This window comes from Salmo salar, chromosome ssa26 (genome assembly GCF_905237065.1).
Source record: "Salmo salar chromosome ssa26, Ssal_v3.1, whole genome shotgun sequence".
Lineage (NCBI taxonomy): Eukaryota > Metazoa > Chordata > Actinopteri > Salmoniformes > Salmonidae > Salmo > Salmo salar.
This window is the reverse complement of record NC_059467.1, coordinates 17,756,479-17,781,283: the sequence shown is the minus strand read 5'-3', so window position 1 is coordinate 17,781,283 and position 24,805 is coordinate 17,756,479. Positions and strand designations below refer to the sequence as shown.

The following is a 24,805-nucleotide window of genomic DNA, read 5'->3' as shown; positions in this document are numbered from 1 at the left end:
GGCTTGGAGCTACTCACCACTGACAAACTGTTAACACTACATAATGTACACTAATGTGCCTCAGTTCATTTTCTTAATGTGGTCTTATTATTTCAAGGACTCAATTGACTTTCCCTAATATCATGAAGTGTTTTGATGACAAAGACAATTTAAGTGGATCATTTTAATGAACAAAGGTCTGTTGGTTACTGGCAGTCCTGGCTGTAAACCACCCCCACCTGCCTGCGTGCCTCATCCATCACCTCAGCCAGGAGCAGAGAGTCTGCCTGGGACATCCTGGGGCTCTCCTTCAGGCCTACAGGACACAAGAGATTGCATTGTCTGACAGACTGCGTAATTCTAACACGTTGCCAGGAGCCATTAGGCAGAGCTTACATCAGAAGGTACACCTGTTTTCTGAGGAACACATCAAATAGAAAAAAATTGGTCACATGCACTGACTATAATTGGTGTAGACTTTATCGAGCCCATTCCCAACAACAGAGTTGAATTAAAAGATTTGCTAAATGAAAATCTACTGAACAAAAATATAAACTCAACATATAAAGTGTTGGTTTCATGAGCTGAAATAAGACTACATGCACAAAAAGCTTACATCTCATTGTGTGCACAAATGTGTTTACATCCCTGCTAGTGAGCATTTCTCTTTTGCCAAGATGGATTATCAAGAAGCTGATTAAACAGCATGATCTTTATAAGTGCACCTTGTGCTGGGAACAAAGGGCCACTCAAATGTGCAGTACCCTCTATAGTACTTTGTGGTTGGATGCTGAGCAGTTGCCATACCAAGCCGTGATGCAGCTAGTCAGGATCTGAGGGCCCATGCCAAATCTTTTCAGCCTTCTGAGGGGGAAGAGGCGCTGCCGTGGTGTGTTTGGACCATAATAGGTCCTTGGTGATTTGGACAACGGGGAACTTGAAGCTCTCATCCCGCTCCACTAGAGCTCGATTGATGTGAATGGGGCCGTGTTCGAACCCCCCCCCCCCCCATATTGAGGGCATTTCAGATGGTTTGCTGCCATCTTGTGGTGAATTCATACTGAGTAAACAAGACATGGGTCTGTAACTGCTTCAACATTTAGGGGAGGCGGTGAGCTAGTTGAAAGGCAATCCATGTCGCACACATACATGGGGAATAGTTGATAAAGAAAAACAATGTTATATCTATGGTCTCATCAGTGTACCTTTGAGCAGGCACTGGCGCACCTCCTCTGCCTCATAGCGCATCCCAGTGCTGTTGATGAAGTTGAGGGGCAGGTAGGGCTCAGGCAGAGGGTATTGAATCTCCTTCCCATTCACCACCAGGGAGGTAGGACACCACATGTGCTCAGGAACCTAGGTGAATTAACACATAGTGTACACCACCACTAGAATACATACTGTATAATTAGACTTGTTATGATTAGCTATGATGCGATATTGATTCAACGTATCAAACGTGTTTTTGGAGGAGTGTGGCCCTTGTAGAACCTACCCTGATGGTTCCCTTGGTGCCAACGATAACAGCGTTGTTGGGAAGCTCCACGGCAACAGAGCAGGTGAACACTGCCATTCTGTTCCTGGAGAACTTCAGGGTGACCACCATGCCTTCATCCACACCTAGCACAAACACAATGACATGGCTGATAAAGAAATACACCTGCTAACATGTTCAACACATACTGACACACTTTCTCTCCCTCTAACATTTCAGTAGTCCTTCCATCATGTCATTTCCACAGACCATATCGTCCATTCAAACTAGAGAGAACACTGGTCTTCAGCACTGCATTGTATGGAACATGAACTTGCTTAGTAGCACTGTCGTTGCAGGGAGTCATTAACATTCCACTTTTGGACTACCTGAATAGCACTAAGAAATATTTTCCTACAGTAAAAGTGATAGAGGTGAGAGTGAAGCCTAATCAAAGAAAAACTAGAAAGAAAGACTGGTTAAAAATGACAGAATTTACAGATTCAGTAGGTAATACTAAAACAGCTGCTGCACAACTTTTACAAGCTAACCATTGTAAACCTCAAGCTAAACGGTTGTAAAGAAGATTGTTGTAATTTAAACCTCAGTGGCAATGGAATGACCTCTGAGTGAACCCAAAGAGAGCAACAGAACAAACAACAAACAGAGTGTAGGCCGTCATTGTAAATAAGAACTTCATTTTAACTGACTTGCCTAGTTAAATAAAAGGTACATGTTTTTATGTTTAAAAACAACAGGGAGAAGACTAACACTGATACCACAGGAATATATATCAGAAGCAGGGAGTTGACACAAGGGTAAAAATCTAAAAAAGTGGAGAATATAAAGATATGACCTTAGTGTTCTCTACAATTGCTAGCTGCGGTACTAGGATATCCCCAATAGCTAAAGGACTAGTAGGTTATCGCCAATACCTAAAGGACTAGTAGGTTATCGCCAATAGCTAAAGGACTAGTAGGATATCCCCAATAGCTAAAGCACTAGTAATATATCCCTAATAGCTAAAGGACTAGTAGGATATCCCCAATAGGTAAAGGACTAGTAATATATCCCCAATAGCTAAAGGACTAGTAATATATCCCCAATAGGTAAAGGACTAGTAATATATCCCCAATAGCTAAAGGACTAGTAATATATCCCCAATAGGTAAAGGACTAGTAATATATCCCCAATAGGTAAAGGACTAGTAATATATCCCCAATAGCTAAAGCACTAGTAATATATCCCCAATAGGTAAAGCACTAGTAATATATCCCCAATAGGTAAAGGACTAGTAATATATCCCCAATAGGTAAAGGACTAGTAATATATCCTCAATAGCTAAAGGACTAGTAATATATCCCCAATAGGTAAAGGACTAGTAATATATCCCCAATAGGTAAAGGACTAGTAATATATCCCCAATAGGTAAAGGACTAGTAATATATCCCCAATAGCTAAAGGACTAGTAATATATCCAATAGGTAAAGCACTAGTAATATATCCCCAATAGGTAAAGGACTAGTAATATATCCAATAGGTAAAGCACTAGTAATATATCCCCAATAGGTAAAGGACTAGTAATATATCCCCAATAGGTAAAGGACTAGTAATATATCCCCAATAGGTAAAGGACTAGTAATATATCCCCAATAGGTAAAGGACTAGTAGGATATCCCCAATAGGTAAAGGACTAGTAATATATCCCCAATAGGTAAAGGACTAGTAATATATCCAATAGGTAAAGGACTAGTAATATATCCCCAATAGGTAAAGGACTAGTAATATATCCCCAATAGGTAAAGGACTAGTAATATATCCCCAATAGGTAAAGGACTAGTAGGATATCCTCAATAGCTAAAGGACTAGTAATATATCCCCAATAGGTAAAGGACTAGTAATATATCCCCAATAGGTAAAGGACTAGTAATATATCCTCAATAGCTAAAGGACTAGTAGGTTATCCCCAATAGGTAAAGGACTAGTAATATATCCCCAATAGGTAAAGGACTAGTAGGATATCCCCAATAGGTAAAGGACTAGTAATATATCCCCAATAGCTAAAGCACTAGTAATATATCCCCAATAGGTAAAGCACTAGTAATATATCCCCAATAGGTAAAGGACTAGTAATATATCCCCAATAGCTAAAGCACTAGTAATATATCCCCAATAGGTAAAGCACTAGTAGGATATCCCCAATAGGTAAAGGACTAGTAATATATCCCCAATAGGTAAAGGACTAGTAGGATATCCTCAATAGGTAAAGCACTAGTAATATATCCCCAATAGGTAAAGGACTAGTAATATATCCCCAATAGCAAAAGGACTAGTAGGATATCCTCAATAGCTAAAGGACTAGTAATATATCCCCAATAGGTAAAGCACTAGTAATATATCCCCAATAGGTAAAGCACTAGTAATATATCCCCAATAGGTAAAGCACTAGTAATATATCCCCAATAGCTAAAGGACTAGTAATATATCCCCAATAGGTAAAGGACTAGTAATATATCCCCAATAGGTAAAGGACTAGTAATATATCCCCAATAGGTAAAGGACTAGTAGGTTATCCCCAATAGGTAAAGGACTAGTAATATATCCCCAATAGGTAAAGGACTAGTAATATATCCCCAATAGGTAAAGGACTAGTAATATATCCCCAATAGGTAAAGGACTAGTAATATATCCCCAATAGGTAAAGGACTAGTAATATATCCCCAATAGGTAAAGGACTAGTAATATATCCCCAATAGGTAAAGGACTAGTAATATATCCCCAATAGGTAAAGCACTAGTAATATATCCCCAATAGGTAAAGCACTAGTAATATATCCCCAATAGGTAAAGGACTAGTAGGATATCCCCAATAGGTAAATGACTAGTAGGCTATCCCCAATAGGTAAAGGACTAGTAATATATCCCCAATAGGTAAAGCACTAGTAATATATCCCCAATAGCTAAAGGACTAGTAATATATCCCCAATAGGTAAAGCACTAGTAATATATCCCCAATAGCTAAAGGACTAGTAATATATCCCCAATAGGTAAAGGACTAGTAATATATCGCCAATAGCTAAAGGACTAGTAGGATATCCCCAATAGCTAAAGCACTAGTAATATATCCCTAATAGCTAAAGGACTAGTAGGATATCCCCAATAGGTAAAGGACTAGTAATATATCCCCAATAGCTAAAGGACTAGTAATATATCCCCAATAGGTAAAGCACTAGTAATATATCCCCAATAGGTAAAGGACTAGTAATATATCCCCAATAGGTAAAGCACTAGTAATATATCCCCAATAGGTAAAGGACTAGTAATATATCCCCAATAGGTAAAGCACTAGTAATATATCCCCAATAGGTAAAGCACTAGTAATATATCCCCAATAGGTAAAGCACTAGTAATATATCCCCAATAGGTAAAGGACTAGTAATATATCCAATAGGTAAAGGACTAGTAATATATCCCCAATAGCTAAAGGACTAGTAATATATCCCCAATAGGTAAAGGACTAGTAGGATATCCCCAATAGGTAAAGGACTAGTAATATATCCCCAATAGGTAAAGGACTAGTAATATATCCCCAATAGGTAAAGGACTAGTAATATATCCCCAATAGCTAAAGGACTAGTAGGATATCCCCAATAGGTAAAGGACTAGTAATATATCCCCAATAGCTAAAGCACTAGTAATATATCCCCAATAGGTAAAGCACTAGTAATATATCCCCAATAGGTAAAGCACTAGTAATATATCCCCAATAGGTAAAGGACTAGTAATATATCCCCAATAGGTAAAGGACTAGTAATATATCCCCAATAGCTAAAGGACTAGTAATATATCCCCAATAGGTAAAGCACTAGTAATATATCCCCAATAGGTAAAGGACTAGTAATATATCCCCAATAGGTAAAGGACTAGTAATATATCCCCAATAGGTAAAGGACTAGTAATATATCCCCAATAGGTAAAGGACTAGTAATATATCCCCAATAGGTAAAGGACTAGTAATATATCCCCAATAGGTAAAGGACTAGTAGGATATCCTCAATAGGTAAAGGACTAGTAATATATCCCCAATAGGTAAAGGACTAGTAGGATATCCTCAATAGCTAAAGGACTAGTAATATATCCCCAATAGGTAAAGGACTAGTAATATATCCCCAATAGGTAAAGCACTAGTAATATATCCCCAATAGGTAAAGGACTAGTAATATATCCCCAATAGGTAAAGGACTAGTAATATATCCCCAATAGCTAAAGCACTAGTAATATATCCCCAATAGGTAAAGGACTAGTAATATATCCCCAATAGCAAAAGGACTAGTAATATATCCCCAATAGCTAAAGGACTAGTAATATATCCCCAATAGGTAAAGGACTAGTAATATATCCCCAATAGGTAAAGGACTAGTAATATATCCCCAATAGGTAAAGGACTAGTAATATATCCTCAATAGGTAAAGGACTAGTAATATATCCCCAATAGGTAAAGGACTAGTAATATATCCCCAATAGGTAAAGGACTAGTAATATATCCCCCATAGGTAAAGGACTAGTAATATATCCCCAATAGGTAAAGCACTAGTAATATATCCCCAATAGGTAAAGGACTAGTAATATATCCCCAATAGGTAAAGCACTAGTAATATATCCTCAATAGGTAAAGCACTAGTAATATATCCCCAATAGGTAAAGGACTAGTAATATATCCCCAATAGGTAAAGGACTAGTAATATATCCCCAATAGCTAAAGCACTAGTAATATATCCAATAGGTAAAGCACTAGTAATATATCCCCAATAGGTAAAGCACTAGTAATATATCCCCAATAGGTAAAGCACTAGTAATATATCCCCAATAGGTAAAGCACTAGTAATATATCCCCAATAGCTAAAGGACTAGTAATATATCCCCAATAGGTAAAGGACTAGTAATATATCCCCAATAGGTAAAGCACTAGTAATATATCCCCAATAGGTAAAGCACTAGTAATATATCCCCAATAGGTAAAGCACTAGTAATATATCCCCAATAGGTAAAGCACTAGTAATATATCCCCAATAGGTAAAGCACTAGTAATATATCCCCAATAGGTAAAGGACTAGTAATATATCCCCAATAGGTAAAGGACTAGTAATATATCCCCAATAGGTAAAGGACTAGTAATATATCCCCAATAGGTAAAGGACTAGTAATATATCCCCAATAGGTAAAGGACTAGTAATATATCCCCAATAGCTAAAGGACTAGTAATATATCCTCAATAGGTAAAGGACTAGTAATATATCCCCAATAGCTAAAGGACTAGTAATATATCCCCAATAGGTAAAGGACTAGTAATATATCCCCAATAGGTAAAGGACTAGTAGGATATCCCCAATAGGTAAAGGACTAGTAGGCTGTCCCCAATAGGTAAAGGACTAGTAATATATCCCCAATAGGTAAAGGACTAGTAATATATCCCCCATAGGTAAAGGACTAGTAGGATATCCCCAATAGGTAAATGACTAGTAGGCTGTCCCCAATAGGTAAAGGACTAGTAATATATCCCCAATAGGTAAAGCACTAGTAATATATCCCCAATAGGTAAAGCACTAGTATGATATCCCCAATAGCTAAAGGACTAGTAATATATCCCCAATAGGTAAAGAACTAGTAATATATCCCCAATAGGTAAAGGACTAGTAATATATCCCCAATAGGTAAAGCACTAGTAATATATCCCCAATAGGTAAAGCACTAGTATGATATCCCCAATAGCTAAAGGACTAGTAATATATCCCCAATAGGTAAAGGACTAGTAATATATCCCCAATAGGTAAAGGACTAGTAATATATCCCCAATAGGTAAAGGACTAGTAGGCTATCCCCAATAGGTAAAGGACTAGTAATATATCCCCAATAGGTAAAGGACTAGTAATATATCCCCAATAGGTAAAGGACTAGTAATATATCCCCAATAGGTAAAGGACTAGTAATATATCCCCAATAGGTAAAGGACTAGTAATATATCCCCAATAGCTAAAGGACTAGTAATATATCCCCAATAGGTAAAGGACTAGTAATATATCCCCAATAGGTAAAGGACTAGTAATATATCCCCAATAGGTAAAGGACTAGTAATATATCCCCAATAGGTAAAGGACTAGTAATATATCCCCAATAGGTAAAGGACTAGTAGTATATCCCCAATAGGTAAAGGACTAGTAATATATCCCCAATAGCTAAAGGACTAGTAGGATATCCTCAATAGCTGAAGGACTAGTAATATATCCCCAATAGGTAAAGCACTAGTAATATATCCCCAATAGGTAAAGGACTAGTAATATATCCCCAATAGCTAAAGGACTAGTAGGATATCCTCAATAGCTGAAGGACTAGTAATATATCGCCAATAGGTAAAGGACTAGTAATATATCCCCAATAGGTAAAGGACTAGTAATATATCCCCAATAGGTAAAGGACTAGTAATATATCCCCAATAGGTAAAGGACTAGTAATATATCCCCAATAGGTAAAGGACTAGTAATATATCCCCAATAGGTAAAGGACTAGTAATATATCCCCAATAGGTAAAGGACTAGTAGGTTATCGCCAATAGGTAAAGGACTAGTAATATATCCCCAATAGGTAAAGGACTAGTAGGATATCCCCAATAGGTACACCACTAGTAGCCCCAATATCTACAACTAAATGTCCCATCGCTGTCTCGCTACCTGTGTCCAGACAGACACCGGTGGCTTGGATACACTCAGGCTTCTCTCCATTGTACACCATGCATATAAACTGCAGGCAGTAGATGCCGATGTCCAGCAGCGCCCCTCCTCCCAGCTCCTTCTCCACCGCTCTGGGCACGTGCATGAGGGGCACCCCGAAGTCTGCCTTTACCATCTTCACCTCACCCACCTCCCCCCGAGACAGCAGGCACTCCATCTCCAGAGAAGCTGGGAAGAAGCGGGTCCACACTGCCTGGAGCATCAAGGGAGGAGGGAGAGCACTATGGTTAAACACATATACATGAACAAAGATGAATAAAGTATTGTTTTTAACACACACTCACACAGGGCTGCCTTCACCTGCGTGCTGTTGAAACACTGGCTGGGTATGTGACGTGGTCATAATGACACAGGTGTAACAGTCCATATTACCTCCATGAGAAAGACTTGGTTCATCTTAGCAGAGGCCACCAGCTCTTGCACCTCTCTGAGGTTCATGGCCATAGGCTTCTCACACAGCACATTCTTCTGGGCCTTCATGAAGAGCATGCCAACTGGCAGGTGGTATGGGTGGATGGTGCCCACATATACCACCTCTACCCACACACAGTGACAATGAGGAGACAGGATTAAGGATACACTTTAAAGAATTAGAAGAGGAATACATTTTATTACTGGACGTAAGGCCGTTTAGAAAAATGACATAATAAAATGCACTAATAAACACTGTTCTGACGCATATTACACACGCCGAGAGGGACATTAAGCACCTGAGGTGACGGCTAGATTATGTTTGCGACATGACACTGACCAATCTCTGGATCTCTGGCCAGTTCCTCATAGCTGCCATAGGCTTGAGGGATGCTGTGCTTCTTTGCAAACTCCTGAGCGTCCTGTAGTTTCCGAGCTGCCACAGCAACAATCTAGGGAAGACCAAAAGGTGGGCTTTTTCATTCATTCATCACTTTACATTTGCAACCTTTTTGTAGCCTGTGGCACTTTTAAATAAGCCACTTTCACATTTATATATTACATTTCGCTCATGCTCATTTAGTTCGAGTTTTACGGTAAATCATTCATCTGCGCAGAGCATACCGTGTGGAAGTAAACGACAATGTAATGTCAGCAACTCGAAAAATTCATTACAATGGGCCACATTGTAACTGTTACAATCTACTTAAAGTTAACTACATGGGTGCAGTGCAACCTTCTGATTCTTGATCATAAAACGGGTGGGTATAATTTGTGGAACGTTCCAACAGGAATCTGTTCCAAAAAACTTCGTAAAGTGCAAGGTTGCCAACAAACAACGCATACAACAGTTCAGATTATTCACGTCCATTTGAAACTCCACGCCGACGATAGCAAACTGAGGCTTGAACACGACCAAAATAAAGTCTGTGGTGGTGGGTGTCACTGTCTACTGTAAACGGGTACAAGTACCTGATGGTCTCCGGGAGGGAGGGTTTTCAGTGCCACTGTAAAATCATGGCTGATTTTCCCGGCGCTACAGATTCCCCACCTGGTTGCCATATTGGCGTAGAAAACATGTAACTATTAGCCAGCAGGTGGAGACAGACTCTGTTTTGATGAAATGACGAGACAGCGTCATTGACGCGAGTAACCAACCAGTCGTGTTCAGAATATTACAAACACATCCGGGTATATCAAGCACACTCGTTATAAAACACTGGTGTTGCAGTAACGTACATTTACCAACAGATGGCATCAACGTGCCATTTTACACCCATAACAGACCGCGGTTTGGTGCTGATTTCTATTGTGTCTAATGAATAAATTATGTTCAAATTTTGCATTAGGCCTACAACACTTCAAATCTTCAATATAAAATATTTTAATTACTTTTAAATTACATTATTTCCCCATGTGCTGCTTGGTGTACTGAAACCTAAAAGCTGGCCAAGGTAGCCTATGTTGTCAAATGTGCCATATCTAAACTTGCTGACTCATCAGGCCTTTTTTCCACCCATGACCTTGGGTAGCAAAGTCATTGTTTACTCAGACAATAGTTTTCAATATGGGGTCCAACAATGTGTCTATGACAACTCGTTTTTTCTCCAATTTCGAATCTATTCTGACTGATGATCACCCTCTTAGGATGATCTTGTCACCTCATGAAATAAACCTCACCATGACAATGAGTGTCCTTTATTGAACCCATCAATCATACACTTCACTGTGACAGACTTTGGTACTCTTAATTTAACCTGTCAGTCTTAGCAGCTCACAGTAGCCTACTAATCAACTCAGGCTTCCTTGTCTTTATTGTCATCGTGTTCAAATTTGTCTCACATCAGGTGCAAGCTGTATAGGGCTAAGTCATGAGGGGATCATATACACTCAGGGCTTGATCCCTCCCTCCTGCCTCAAACAGCTCTGTCCATGTCAAGGCCCTGTGGCACAGGTCAGATGGTCGAGTGGCGAGTGAGGGGTGGTTATTGGCTGTCCTGGTTGAAGACCACTCCCACTTGTTTCCTGCACTCATCCATAACCTCAGTGAGCAGGGCCGACTCAGACAGGGGCATTCTGGGGCTCTCCTTCAGTCCTGCGGAAGAGAAGGAGAAATTGACTGACTGTATTGTAAGCAGAAATTGACTGACTGTATTGTAAACAGAAATTGACTGACTGTATTGTAAGCATAGGTTCAGGTTGGAAGCAGCATGTATAACAACAATGTTATGGTTCATTTTACTGTTTTTAATGTTTATTTTCTAGGATCTACCAACAGCATTGCAATTGGATTGTTGTTGTATATCTGTTCAAACAAACACTCGTCTTAGAACAGAGAAATTGTGTTTTTCTCTGGTAAGACCTTGCGAGGCACCATACCTTTGAGCAGGCACTGCCTGACTTCCTCAGCCTCGTAGCGCAGCCCAGTGCTGTTAGTGAAGTTCAGAGGTAAGGAGGGCTCAGGCAGGGGGTACTGTGTCGTCTTCCCATTCACCTCCAGTGTGGTGGGACAATGCATGGGACCTAGAACCTGAGAGGACAGGAAACAGACATAAATAATACATCTCAATGAAATCTCAATCAGGGACATACTGTAGATCAGACATTGTTTAGCATCTGTTGGCTCTTTCATCACTATATTACATTTCCCCTAAATGAAGATAAAACAGACTGGGCAGTTTAAAAGGTTGATTCAGTAGCAACATACCCTGATGGTGCCCTTTGTTCCGCTGATGGTGGCGTCGTTAGGCAGTGAAACAGCAATGGAGAAGAAACAGAAAGCCAGCCTGTTCCTGGCAAACTTCATCACCACCACCATGGACTCATCCACTCCTATCAACCATCAACAAGTCAAACAGAAAGTTAGCCCTTTACACTTCAATAAGTAATGAATTATTGTTGTAGGCCTAGTTAATACTGACCCCAATGCTAATCTGATCCTTGGGTTGTGCCCAATTCCAAACTCATTGTCCCCGTCCCACCCTCTCTGGTTTACTTGACCGGTGTAGGTGTAGACCTTACAGTGAAATTCTTACTTACTGGCTTATACTTACTAACCAATAGTGCGGAAAAAAAGGTATGTGTGTGTGTGTGTGTGTGTAGGTAAGTAAAGAAATAAAACAACAGTAAAAAGACATTTGAAAATAAGAGTAGCAAGTCTATATACAGACACCGGTTAGTCAGGCTTATTGAGGTAGTATGTACATGTGGGTATGGTTAAAGTGACTATGCATATATGATGAACAGAGAGTAGCAGTAGCGTAAAAAGAGGGGTTAGTGGGTGGTGGGACACAATGCAGATAGCCCGGGTTAGCCAATGTGCGGGAGCACTGGTTGGTCGGGCCAATTGAGGTAGTATGTACATGAATGTATAGTTAAAGTGACTATGCATATAAGATAAACAGAGAATAGCGGGGGGGGGGGGGGGGGGGGCAGGGGGAGGGCACACAATGCAAATAGTCCGGGTAACCATTTGGTTACCTGTTCAGGAGTCTTATGGCTTGGGGGTAAAAACTGTTGAGAAGCCTTTTTGTCCTAGACTTGGCACTCCGGTACCGCTTGCCATGCGGTAGTAGAGAGAACAGTCTATGACTGGGGTGGCTGGGGTCTTTGACAATTTTCAGGGCCTTCCTCTGACACTGCCTGGTGTAGAGGTCCTGGATGGCAGGCAGCTTTGCCCCAGTGATGTACTGGGCCGTACTCTGAAGTGCCTTGCGGTCGGAGGCCGAGCAATTGCCGTACCAGGAAGTGATGCAACCGGTCAGGATGCTCTCGATGTTGCAGCTGTAGAACCTTTTGAGGATCTCAGGACCCATGCCAAATCTTTTTAGTTTCCTGAGGGGGAATAGGCTTTTTCGTGCCCTCTTCACGACTGTCTTGGTGTGTTTGGACCATTGTAATTTGATGTTGATGTGGACACTAAGGAATTTGAAGCTCTCAACCTGCTCCACTACAGCCCCGTCGATGAGAATGGGGACATGCTTACATGACCAGTGAGTAGTATCTTGTGATAGATTGTTAGCTGGCCAGCACGCACAGGATATTTGGTACTACATGTACAGTAGGTGCCAAGATTAATACCTGAGTTGAGAAGAACTCCAGTGGCATGGATGGACTCTGGTCTCTCCCCGTTGAACACCATCAACACAAACTGCAAAGTGTAGACCCCAATGTCCAGCAGAGCGCCTCCTCCCAGCTCCTTCTCCACCGAGCGGGGGATGTGAAGCTGAGGGGAGCCAAAAGAGGCCTTCACCAGCTTTATGTCGCCGATGGCGTCCTCAGCCAGCAGCCTGCGAACCTCCCTGTGCAGTGGGAAACAACGGGACCAGATGGCCTGGGAGAGGACAGAGAGAGACCATCACCTCACAGTGTGGACAGACAGTTCCTTTCTATACCTCAACTTGGTCATTTCTACAACAGCCCTCATATGATCAACAAAATACAGACATATATTTGACAGACCTTGGTTCAAATACATGTGTATTTGAGGATCTGATATTTAAAATACTTTTTTCTGTGTATTTCAGTATTTTCAAATACGCAGCCCAAACAAGTACTTTTATTTGAATATTTCAGTGGTTATTTGTAAACACCAGATAGTCTACCAAATTGTATTTGATAGTATTTTCAAATACCTTTTTCAAATAATATATTCAAATACCTGGGTTAAATGTATGGGAGTGTATTTGAGTATTTTCAAATACTTTCCAAGTGTATTTCCAAATACATAGCTACTGGTCTTTTCAAATACAAGATATCTGAATACTTACTTTGCATGTACAGTATGTGAAAGTAATTTAGATATTTGAAATAGTATTTTACCCAGGTCTGATATTTGCTACAACAATGTGACAACAGTACAAATGGTGAGAATCAAGCAATAAATCATGTTAACAGACAGATACATGTTTATGGAAACCCCAACTCTCATTGAGCCTTTCCCACACCTCCATGAGAAAGACGTTGGACTTCTTGGAGGCAGCAATGAGGTCCCCCACCTCCCTGGAGTTCATGGCGAAGGGCTTCTCACACAGCATGTTCTTCCCTGCCTGGAGTACCAGCAGGCCCAGGCGCCAGTGCTCCGTGTGCAGCACGCCCAGGTACACCATGTCTGCAGGGACAGTCACACAGTACACAGACTGGAGGCTGATTTTCAAACAGTTACGTCATTAAGACATTATCTGTGGCTGCACAGACAGGCCCTCCGAGGCTGTTAACCCACCAATCTCTGGGTCGCTGGCCAGCTCTTCATAGCTCCCATAGGCCTTGGGGATGCTGTGCTTCTTGGCAAACTCCCGGGCACGCTCCAGACTCCTCGCAGCCACTGCCACTATCTGGAACGAGAGGGGAAAACACACAGTCATTCATCACTTCTAGGCAAGCTGTCAGTGCCGACGGAAAGAGAGAGAGAGAGGCAGGAGGAAGAGAGACATCCGGCATGTGAATAAAAATAGAATGTGTTTGTTTGGGTGGAGTGGGGTACCTGGTGGTCTCCAGGAGGGAGGGTTTTCATGGCCACACTGAAATCGTGGCTGATCTTCCCCGCACCGCAGAGTCCCCACCGGGTCGCCATGCTGAACAGATGGTAGTTGGCAAGTAAGAGGGGCTGTGCCTGGGCCTTGGGTCAGAGCTGGGGAGAGCGGTTGTGACCTTGTGGAGTGCTGGGTGGTCAGATGTAGTGGAGCTCCACAGCGTGTCCACAGAGCTGGTAGCTTCACCCTGGAGAGCTGCTGCTGCATTTATATGCTGGAGAGGCTGGGGATGCCAGCTCTCCACTCTGCTGCCCCTCGAGAGGCGGGTGTATCACACACACACACTCCTACATATGCGTAAGCATACACACACGCACACACACATACGAGCGCACACACACACCCAACTCTCGGAGCACCACCACCGGTTAATACAGTCATGTAATGCTGCTGATACAAGTCTCTTACAACCAGGCCAAAGCGGTTTATACCGGTTGTCTCTGACAATCTGTAACAGAACAGTTCAATGGAATTCTCCAGCAACATTAGCATTATGGGAAACTGGACGGTTTAATGTGTAGAGACATACTCCCTTTGCCCTCACATAATCACTGTCCCAGAACGCTGCAGGTCAACCCGGGGAAGCTGGAACTATTAGGAAGGAGGTAGGGGGCTGTGATTAGGCATTGATTAGCCTGCAAGGGCTTGACAGCAGCACACAGGCCAATGGTTAAACTGGAGCCCCACAGGGACCACTGGGGTGAACAAGTAGGCTCCGCAGTGTTCACAAGCTCCCATAGGAACACACAGTACAGCCAAGCACAGCTGTTTAGCTGCTGGTCAATACACTGAGCTAGGATGACTATGGAAATGAGAGAGCTCAGTTGCCCTTGGGCTAAACATTAAACAGTTATGACAGATTCATTACCAGAACGGATAAACAGATGAATTACCAGAACGGACCACTAGATGGCAACATGTTATAGGTGTAGTTCAGGGATCCTGCAAAGCTCTGAGAATTTCAAATGGATTACTGTTGTGTGTTACATTATAAAAGCATCATCAGGTATCAAACAAGTGTCAACCCGAAAAAACAATTGTTGACATTCATGGAAATGGCCATAGCATCTGATTAGAGAGAAACATACATGTATTTTGTTTTCTAATTGTTGTGCAACTTATACAATTATTGTATTTCAGGCTGATGTATTTATGACTATTATCACTTTTTATATGATAATATGATAATAATATGTCCCAATAAGCCAAAAAATAAATATATATCTATATATTTTTTCCACATATTTATTACACAGTGTACTTTCTTCCTCTATCTTAATTAAATTTCAAACAGATACCTAGAGATTGGATTCAAATGAGAACATTGTCCGGAAAACAATTCTCATTGTGAAAAAAAATACATTTTTATCAATGACTGACTCTGCTGGTCGGCTGCTTTGCCTTTGTGTCTCACTTCCAAAGGCATTCTGGGAACTGTGTGCCGTTGTCATAACAACAAGGTACCAGCTGGGCAATTTGTATGCAAATGGCGTCAGGCTTGGCCTAATCTCCCTGCATATACCACAGGACCTGGTTGCCATGGGAATGCCCATCTCCGCCTTGGGTGAAATGTTACACTTTTGTGTAAATTTTGTGTGCAGCAGGAAAGGTGCACATAGTGATGTTACTGCCTGGTGGTTAAGGAGAGAAAGAGAGAGAGGGAGAGAAGCAGGAGGAGTGAGTGTTAGTCAGGGCCATACCTGAGAGGCCTGGTCCAGCTGGGTGTTGGATGTATGGAGGGGAGGATTGGGCCTGGTGGCACTGTGGCAGTGGCAGATGATGGGGCAAGAGAAATAACCTAGAGCCTCCGTTGGTCTGCTATGGAAGTTCTGGACAGGGCTGGTGCAGAGAAGAAGCCAGGTACTGGGACCCAACTTTCTCCCTCCAAGCTGTGACACTGCCAGCCATAAGAGGGAATGAAAAGTCAAACTTTCTTTGCTGAGACTCGTCAAGACATCTTTCTCTGTTTCCAGCATGGCTCTCAATGTCAAGAAGAGGGCATGCCTGCCTCTGAACTGAAAACTAATCAGGCAGGCTCACATATCTGACAGAGATGGGCTGAAGGACAGGAGGGTTGGCATGGTGTGGGGTGGGACCAGGGGCCCTGTGGGGATTGTGCTTGAGATTGAAAGACGAGACGTCATACAGTAAAGATGGAGTTGGCTCCAGGAACAGAGACTGCTGATGAGATGAGCCGAGTCAGGACGTTAGCATGCAGGAAGCCAGGCGGGGGCTTCATTAATTCACAGCAGCCAGGACGATTGCCTTCCATTCCTATCACTTCTCACTGAGTGCTTATTTGATTAAAATTTCATGCATCATCTCTGTCTGACTGTGTCCCTGGCTTTGTCACTGACAAGGCTGGGGGAGTGTTGGGGGCTGGGTGGCTATCAGAGATGTCACCGTGGTTGGTTTCCATGGCAGGAGCCATGTTGTTGTTGTGTGAAGGTGGCTGATCACAAAAGACACTTTTGTCTTTGCACTCCGTCACATCACTTCATCTTAGCTTTCAGCTGTCAGTAGAAGTGCCCTTCTTATGGAGCTGCAATAGCTGTGCAACTATAGACTTCATCCTACAAAACAACATTTCATCTCTGACTTGAGCTTAATGGGAAATAAAAATGTCCATGCAGGGAGAGACTGTATAATCCTGTTTTGATTGAAAGGGTTTCTATTTCCTCTTAGACACAGCTGCCCATAAGTGAAATATACTGTATATCTTGAGCTGGGTGAATTTGGGGGGACTAGTATCACTGTACTAAAGGAGCCACCATCTCTCCATCTGTAACTCAAGGTCACTGCAGAAGGAGGAGGGTGACAGCCAGGCAAGGAGAGGGAGGCGAGCGCCGGGCTGGTGAGGAGAGGAGGTGCCGAGGACAGGGGAGTTTGAGGTGGAGGGAGAATGGGAGGAGAGCTTGATGAATGTGGGGGGGAGAGCAAAGTGTGCAGGGGACCAATAAGTCATTTTGTCAATGGAACGGGATGTACTGACGTTTGGGGGCTGCAGTTTTTTCTTTCCATTAAAAAAAGTGTGATAGAGCAGAAGGATAGAGCTGAGGAAGAGACGAGAAGAGACGAGCTAGAAGGCTGTAATGGCAGTCTTTGAGCTTCTGCATTGTGCCAACCCTTGGGAATTATATCTGTGTCTGCAGCACATACCCATTGGATGAGACTATACCGTAGATCACTTAGCAGCCCTTCAGTCAGCAGGGAAAGAGAAAGTACAGCCAGCCATAGAAAGAGAGAGAAAGACAGAGAGAGAGAGAGACAATGTATTCACCCTGCACACCATAATTGACAAAGAAAAACAAACAAACAAATCAAAGGCAAAGTGTTCTCATGCTTTGTTGATTTCAAAATAGCTTTTGACTCAATTTGGCATGAGGGTCTGCTATAGAAATTGATGTTAAGCGGTGTTGGGGGAAAAATATACAACATTATAAAATCCATGTAAACAAACAACAAGTATACAGTTAAAATTGGCAAGAAACACACACATTCCGGCCTCCCGAGTGGCGCAGCGGTCTAAGGTGTCACTACAGAACCAGGTTCGATCCCGGGCTGTATCACAACCGGCCGTTATCGGGAGTCCCATAGGGCAGCGCACAATTGGCCCAGCGACGTCCGGGTTTGGGCTTTACTTGGCTTATCGTGCTCTATCCTTGTGGCGGGCCGGGAGTCAGGTGAAAGGTGTTTCCTCAGACACATTGGTGCGGCTGGCTTCCGGGTTAAGCGGGCGGGTGTTAAGAAGCGCTGTTTAGCGGGTCCTGTTTCGGAGGACGCATGACTTGACCTTCCATTCCCGAGCACGTTTGGGAGTTACAGCGATGAGACAAGATTGAAATTGGGGAGAAAAGAAAAAAACAAAAAAAACACACATTGCTTTCCACAGGGCCGTGGGGTGAGACAGGGATGCTCACCCCAATCAGTTATAGAACCCATTGCCCTTCATGGTTGTGAGGTCAACCAAGAATTCACAAAATGGGACAAACACCAAATTGAGACTCTGCAAGCAGAATTCTGCAAAAATATCCTCAGTGTACAACGTAAAACACCAAATAATGCATGCAGAGCAGAATTAGGCCGATACCCGCTAATTATCAAAATCCAGAAAAGGGCTGTTAAATTCTGCAACCACCTAAGAGGAAGTGATTCCCAAACCTTCCATAACAAAGCCATCACCTAAAGAGAAATTAACCTCGAGAAGGGTCCCCTAAGCAAGCTGATCCTGGGGCTCTGTTCATAAACACAAACAGACCCCACAGAGCCCCAGGACAGCAACAGCAACACAATTAGACCCAAACAAGTCATGAGAAAACTAAAAGATAATTACTTGACACATTAGAAAGAATTTACCAAAAAGCAGAGCAAACTGGAATGCGTTTTGCTCCTGAACAGAGAGTACACACAGTGTCAGTATACCTGACCACTGTGACTGACCCTAAATTAAGGAAAGCTTTGACTATGCACAGACTCAGTGAGCATGGCCTTGCTATTGAGAAAGGTCGCCATAGGCAGACCTTGCTCTCAAGAGAAAACAGGCTATGTGTAACGCCCTGGCCATAGAGAGGGTTTTATTCTCTATTTTGGTTAGGCCAGGGTGTGACTAGGGTGGGCATTCTATGTCCTTTTTTCTATGTTTTGTGTATTTCTTTGTTTTGGCCGGGTATGGTTCTCAATCAGGGACAGCTGTATATTGTTGTCTCTGATTGGGAGCCATACTTAGGCAGCCTGTTTTCCTTTGGGTTTTGTGGGTGGTTACTTTCTGTTTAGTTCATGCTCCTGACAGAACTGTTTAGCTGTCGTTCGTTTTCTTGTTTTGTTGAAAGTGTTCTATTAAACGTTAATGATGAGCACTCACCACGCTGCGCCTTGGTCTACTCCTTTCGACGGCCGTTACACTATGTGCACACTGCCCACAAAATTAGGTGGAAACTGAGCTGCACTTCCCAACCTCCTGCCAAATGTATGACCATATTAGAGATATATTTCCTTCAGATTACACAGACCCACATAGAATTCCAAAACAAATAACATTTTGATAAACTCCCATATCTATTGGGTAAAATACCACAGTGTGCCATCACAGCAGCAAGATGTGTGACATGATGCCACAACAAAAGGGCAACCAATGAAGAACAAACACCATTGTAAATACAACCCATATTTGTGTTGATTTATTTTCCCTTTTGTACTTTAACTATTTGCACATCATTATAACACTGTACATAGCCATAATATGACATTTGAAATGTGTATCTTCCTTTGAAACTTTAATGTTAACTGTTCATTTTTGATTGGTTATTTCACTTTTGTTTATTCTCTATTTCACTTGCTTTGGCAATGTAAACATATGTTTCCCATGCCAATAAAGCCCATTGAATTGAGAGAGAGAAGGTGGGTGGGTGGGTGGGTGGGTGGGGGGGGATAGATGATCTGAGGGCTGTTATCAGCTGCGGCTGGTGGAAAGACATCCACATATATAGACACGACTCTTCCTGGCCCGCCATGGATAACGTGTGGTTTCCATAGGTTTGATGTGTTTGATATCATTCCATTTATTCCATTTCAGTCATTACAATGAGCCCATCCTCCTATAGCTCCTCCCACCAGCCTCCTCTGCTACAATCTGTGGCCACTCGCCTGTGCAGACACTCCTATATGGTTTTCACCCAAATGCACATTATCCACGGCAGGCCAGGAAGAGTCGCGTCAGGTGTCACTCTCCTGATGTGGTGTGATGTGGATGTCCTTCCACCAGCAGAGACTGATAACAGCACTCACATCATAGCAGGAGACAGGAATAAATATTCCGGACTCCGCAGTAGTGATAGGTGCTAGAGGTTTCCTGAGTTGAGGTTAGAGGTGCTTCTCTTTTCTCATCTCCCTCAGAGACGTGGAAATGTGATACTGTGGTTTATTATCTATCATGTTTTGTACCAGCCTGTAGTAAATCTTAACAAAGCACAGATGCAACTAGTATCTGTCTGTATCATTAAATGGAGCCTGTCCTACTCAGAGAAACTGTTGTAATAATGACACTGAAGGTAGACACACACTGAAACACACACAGTACACAATTTGAGCCCTTCCATAAAAACAGCTGTGTCACTACTATCCGAGTGTACAGTGGAGACACTAGTATCTGCAGACTGACTGAGTACAGATTGTGTAAGGAGATACAGTTGAAGTCGGAAGTTTACATACACTTAAATTGGAGTCATTAAAACTTGTTTTTCAACCATTCCACAAATGTCTTGTTAACAAACTATAGTTTTGACAAGTCGGTTAGGACATCTACTTTGTGCATGACACAAGTAATTTTTCCAACAATTGTTTACAGACAGAGTATTTCACCTATAATTCACTGTATCACAATTCCAGTGGGTCAGAAGTGTACCTACACTATGTTGACTGTACCTTTAAACAGCTTGGACAATTCCAGAAAATGATGTCATGGCTTTAGAAGCTTCTGATAGGCCGATTGGCATCATTTGAGTCAATTGGAGGTGTACCTGTAGATGTATTTCAAGGCCTACCTTCAAACTCAGTGCCTCTTTGCTTGACATCATGGGAAAATCAAAAGAAATCAGCCAAGACCTCAGAAAAAAATTGTGGACCTCCACAAGTCTGGTTCATCCTTGGGAGCAATTTCCAAATGCCTGAAGGTACCACATTAATCTGTACAAACAATAGTACACAAGTATAAACACCATGGGACCATGCATCCGTCATTCCACTCAGGAAGGAGATGCGTTCTGTCTCCTAGAGATGAACGTACTTTGGTGCAAAAAGTGCAAATCAATCCCAGAACAACAGCAAAGGACCTTGTGAAGATGCTGGAGGAAACAGGTACAAAAGTATCTATATCCACAGTAAAAAGGAGTCCTATATCAACATAACCTGAAATTCCGCTCAGCAAGGAAGAAGCCACTGTTCCAAAACCGGCCTAAAAAAAGCCAGACTACCGTTTGCAACTGCACATAGGGACAAAGATCATACTTTTTGGAGAAATGTCCTCTGGTCTGATGAAACAAAAATAGAACTGTTTGGACATAATGAACATTGTTATGTTTGGAGGAAGCCAAGGAACACCATCCCAACTGTGAAGCATGGGGGTGGCAGCAGCATGTTGTGTTGGTGCTTTGCTGCAGGAGGGACTGGTGCAGTTCACAAAATAGATGGCATCATGACGAAGGAAAATTTTGTGGATGTATTGAAGCAACATCTCAAGACATCAGTCAGGAAGTTTAAAGCTTGGTCGCAAATGGGTCTTCCATATGGACATTGACCCCAAGCATACTTCCAAAGTTGTGGCAAAATGGCTTAAGGACAACAAAGTCAAGGTATTGGAGTGGCCATCACAAAGCCCTGACCTCAATCCAATAGAACATTTGTGGGCAGAACTGAAAAAGCTTGTGCGAGCAAGGAGGCCTACAAATCCGACTCAGTTACACCAGCTCTGTCAGGAGGAATGGACCAAAATTCACCCAACTTATTGTGGGAAGCTTGTGGAAGGCTACCCCAAACGTTTAACCCAAGTCAAACAATTTAAAGGCAATGCTACCAAATACTAATTGAGTGTATGTAAACTTCTGACCCACTGGGAATGTGATGAAAGAAATAAAAGCTGAAATAAATAATTCTCTCTACTATTATTCTGATATTACACATTCTTAAAATAAAGTGGTGATCCTAACTGACCTAAGACAGGGAATTTTTACTAGGATTAAATGTCAGGAATTGTGAAAAACTGAGTTTAAATGTATTTGGTGTATGTAAACTGTATATACATAGTCCATCACTAGGCTCCCACTGTGGAGGGAGTGTCAGACATGAGGAGAGCTAAGAAGACACAGAGCAAATACCAACTCCTATCAACCGGTTGATAACAATGTCCTCTTCAGCTTGGGGAGCTTTCATTATGTCGACCTATCAACCAGTTGATGTGAACATATCAAACAGTTATCTACCAACCAGTTGATAATGTGCCAAGAAACAAGGCTAATGTCAATCTCTATCAACCAGTTGATAGTAATGTCCTCCAGTGCTTGGGAAACATCCATAACCCCTTGAAGGTCCAGAGTAGTGTACAGAGGTGTTGTACTGGGCATGTCAGTACTCTTCCTGCAGCCTTTCTGGAGCCCTCCTGCTCTGCACACTCATCTGAACCCTTCTGTGGGAGTGAGAACCATTCAATAGTCCCCACACTTAGCTGTGTTTCAGTGTTTAATTGCCTGATACGGCCTGTAATATTTTGATCAGCCGTCCTGTGGCGCAGGGGTGCCACAGGACGGGAGGAAGAGTGTGGCCCTGCGTGTGTGTCATGCCTCGATACACCCCTGACAGCAAAGAGGGAGCTGCCTGCCTCCCTACCTGCGCTTCATGCACCTGCAAGTAAAACACTGACCCAGCACCTCACCCGTGGCACATCACAGAACGTCCATACTCAAAATAAGCGTATGCTTTATAGAGCTCTATAATCATCATTTCAGAGCTCATTGTGGGTTATTTACTTGCACAGTTTTAATGATTGATTGTTGTGATGGAAGGATGTTTACTGTACATGTTCTATTGACATGGAAGAGACTGCGTCTGCCTCAGGGTTTGGCACACACTCACACACACTCACATGCTACACACATACTGCACACCTTCACGCTGGCTGCCAGTTTTATTAACTGTATGCTTGTCCACAGTCATAGTCAGTTAAGGCTTTGGAGGCCGGTGGAGGGAGAGGTGTCGCTGAGAGCACCAGCGATAGAAGAGAAAGGGAGAGAGAGAAGGGGAGGGATGGAGGGAGAGGACACAGAGGAGCCTGTAATGGAATGCCTGAGCCCACTAACTGTGGACCAAGATAAAAACAGGAAAAACCAATTCTCTCCTTTTGCCAACTGAGCTGCGGCAGGGATTAGAAACTGGAGTCTGTTTCCAGTGTATCTCCCCAGAAATGTGAGCTGTGTTTTATGTGGGAATTATTGAAATCGTTCGTTATCTCACTCAGTGGCGGCCTGGGTAATTTGATAACGTTAGCTCCACACTCTGATTGGACATAGTAAGTTAGTCACGCCGTCTTACAAAGCTACCGTCCCTCAACAAAGTGGGCCAAGCCAGAGAGATATCATGCAAAATGTGCCAAACAGAAATAATAAAAGTCAATCAGTGAAATTTATGACTGAAGCTCATCTATGGAACAAATGCACCAAATCATATCCCCCATGTGTTATTATAACATCTTGGCTAGAAATGTATGTTTGGGATCTTAACAAAAGCTGTAGAAAAAATACGCACATCCAGGTACTTTCCGTAGGTGCTTCCCATGTGTTTGGGATCTTAACCCATTACACTCGTGGAAATTGGCCTATGTGGATCGGGCCATATGTAAATGTTTGTGGTTTTTGTTGTTGTTATAAGGCATGTCATCCTTGTGACTGTGGATAAAACATAGAGATCATAAATGTTGATACTGTAAATTTCATGAGTTTTCAAATATGGAAATGTGAAGTGCACATTTGGACTCATGGGTGTGTGGCTTGCTTGTATGACATCAAATCTGTATTTATTGTAATTCTCAACGTCTCATGTTTTAGAACCTATCGATTCCTCTCGATTAACAGCATTTTCCACTCACACAACAACAAATGTGCAAAAGTAGCCCAATTAGCTGGAGGGATAGAGGCATCTTGTTGTGCGCGTTTCCCAGGTTTATAACGGCTGTCAGTCAAAACCCATACAGCACTGTTAAATGGAGAACCTGAACTCTGACATCATGTATAGCATGTTACTGTACAGCCACTGTGTTCCAATTTAGGCGCTTATTAATGACTAAAACTGCCATTTTCAACCAGTATACGGGATGACAGGGGCTATGAGTGGAAAGGTCTTCTCAACTTGTTTATTTAAGCATTAAGACATGTATGTTTCTTATATTGTATGAATATACAGTGTAAACTCTTTCAATCCAGTCACCAAAGTACCAGAGCTATATCACACTTCAAAACAAAGAGGTCCCTTGAATATGTAAATCAAAAAAAGAAACAATCACATGAATGGGGCAACAGGCATGGAACTGACATTCCTCAACAGACCCAGAAACATTGCATTCTCTTTCAAGAAAATGAAACAAATAGGATGTGCATTAATTATCTGAATCCCTGTGTGGTTGACTCATAACAATCATGAAATATTCAGAGTTTAACAGTCTCCCTTTTAATCCCAACGGCTGGGGCAGGATAATAACAACCAGAACTGGATGTTCAAAAACACAGCCTCTCTCCCTCTGTCTCTCTCTCTCTCTCTCTGTCTCTCTCTCTGTCTCTCTCTCTGTCTCTCTCTCTCTGTCTCTCTCTCTCTGTCTCTCTCTCTCTGTCTCTCTCTCTCTGTCTCTCTCTCTTATTCATATTCATATTCATATTCTCCCACAAACTCGTTCCCCTCACAATCCTTCAACCTCCCTCTCTCTCCCCAGATCCCCTCTGCTCTATTTTCTGGGTCCTTTTGTTCTGATACTCTCCCTGCCCTCCAGTTCATATTGCTCTGGGGGTCTTGGTATAGTAAGACATCATACTGTGAGATGTGTGGTTTAACATAAATGCTACTGAATGAGTAATGCAAGCAAAGACAACC

General features: G+C 42.3%; 2 protein-coding genes across 2 annotated transcripts; both read right to left on the bottom strand.

Annotated features, from left to right (window-relative positions):
- Positions 1–148: 148 nt before the first annotated feature.
- Positions 149–10,052, bottom strand: dhdh.2 (dihydrodiol dehydrogenase, tandem duplicate 2). The gene is made up of 7 exons (XM_014175390.2): positions 9,621–10,052; positions 8,989–9,100; positions 8,610–8,773; positions 8,178–8,430; positions 1,475–1,599; positions 1,185–1,335; positions 149–295 (listed from the first exon to the last, which is right to left on the bottom strand). Exons 1-7 carry the CDS (start codon positions 9,708–9,710, stop codon positions 186–188), a joined length of 1,005 nt encoding a protein of 334 aa, XP_014030865.1. The 5' UTR covers positions 9,711–10,052; the 3' UTR covers positions 149–185.
- A 278-nt stretch (positions 10,053–10,330) lies between these two features.
- dhdh (Trans-1,2-dihydrobenzene-1,2-diol dehydrogenase) lies at positions 10,331–14,341 on the bottom strand. The gene is made up of 7 exons (NM_001141794.1): positions 14,131–14,341; positions 13,870–13,981; positions 13,595–13,758; positions 12,729–12,981; positions 11,356–11,480; positions 11,028–11,178; positions 10,331–10,743 (listed from the first exon to the last, which is right to left on the bottom strand). The coding sequence occupies exons 1-7, from the start codon at positions 14,218–14,220 to the stop codon at positions 10,634–10,636; spliced, it is 1,005 nt and encodes a 334-aa protein (NP_001135266.1). The 5' UTR covers positions 14,221–14,341; the 3' UTR covers positions 10,331–10,633.
- Between the last annotated feature and the right edge of the window lie 10,464 nt (positions 14,342–24,805).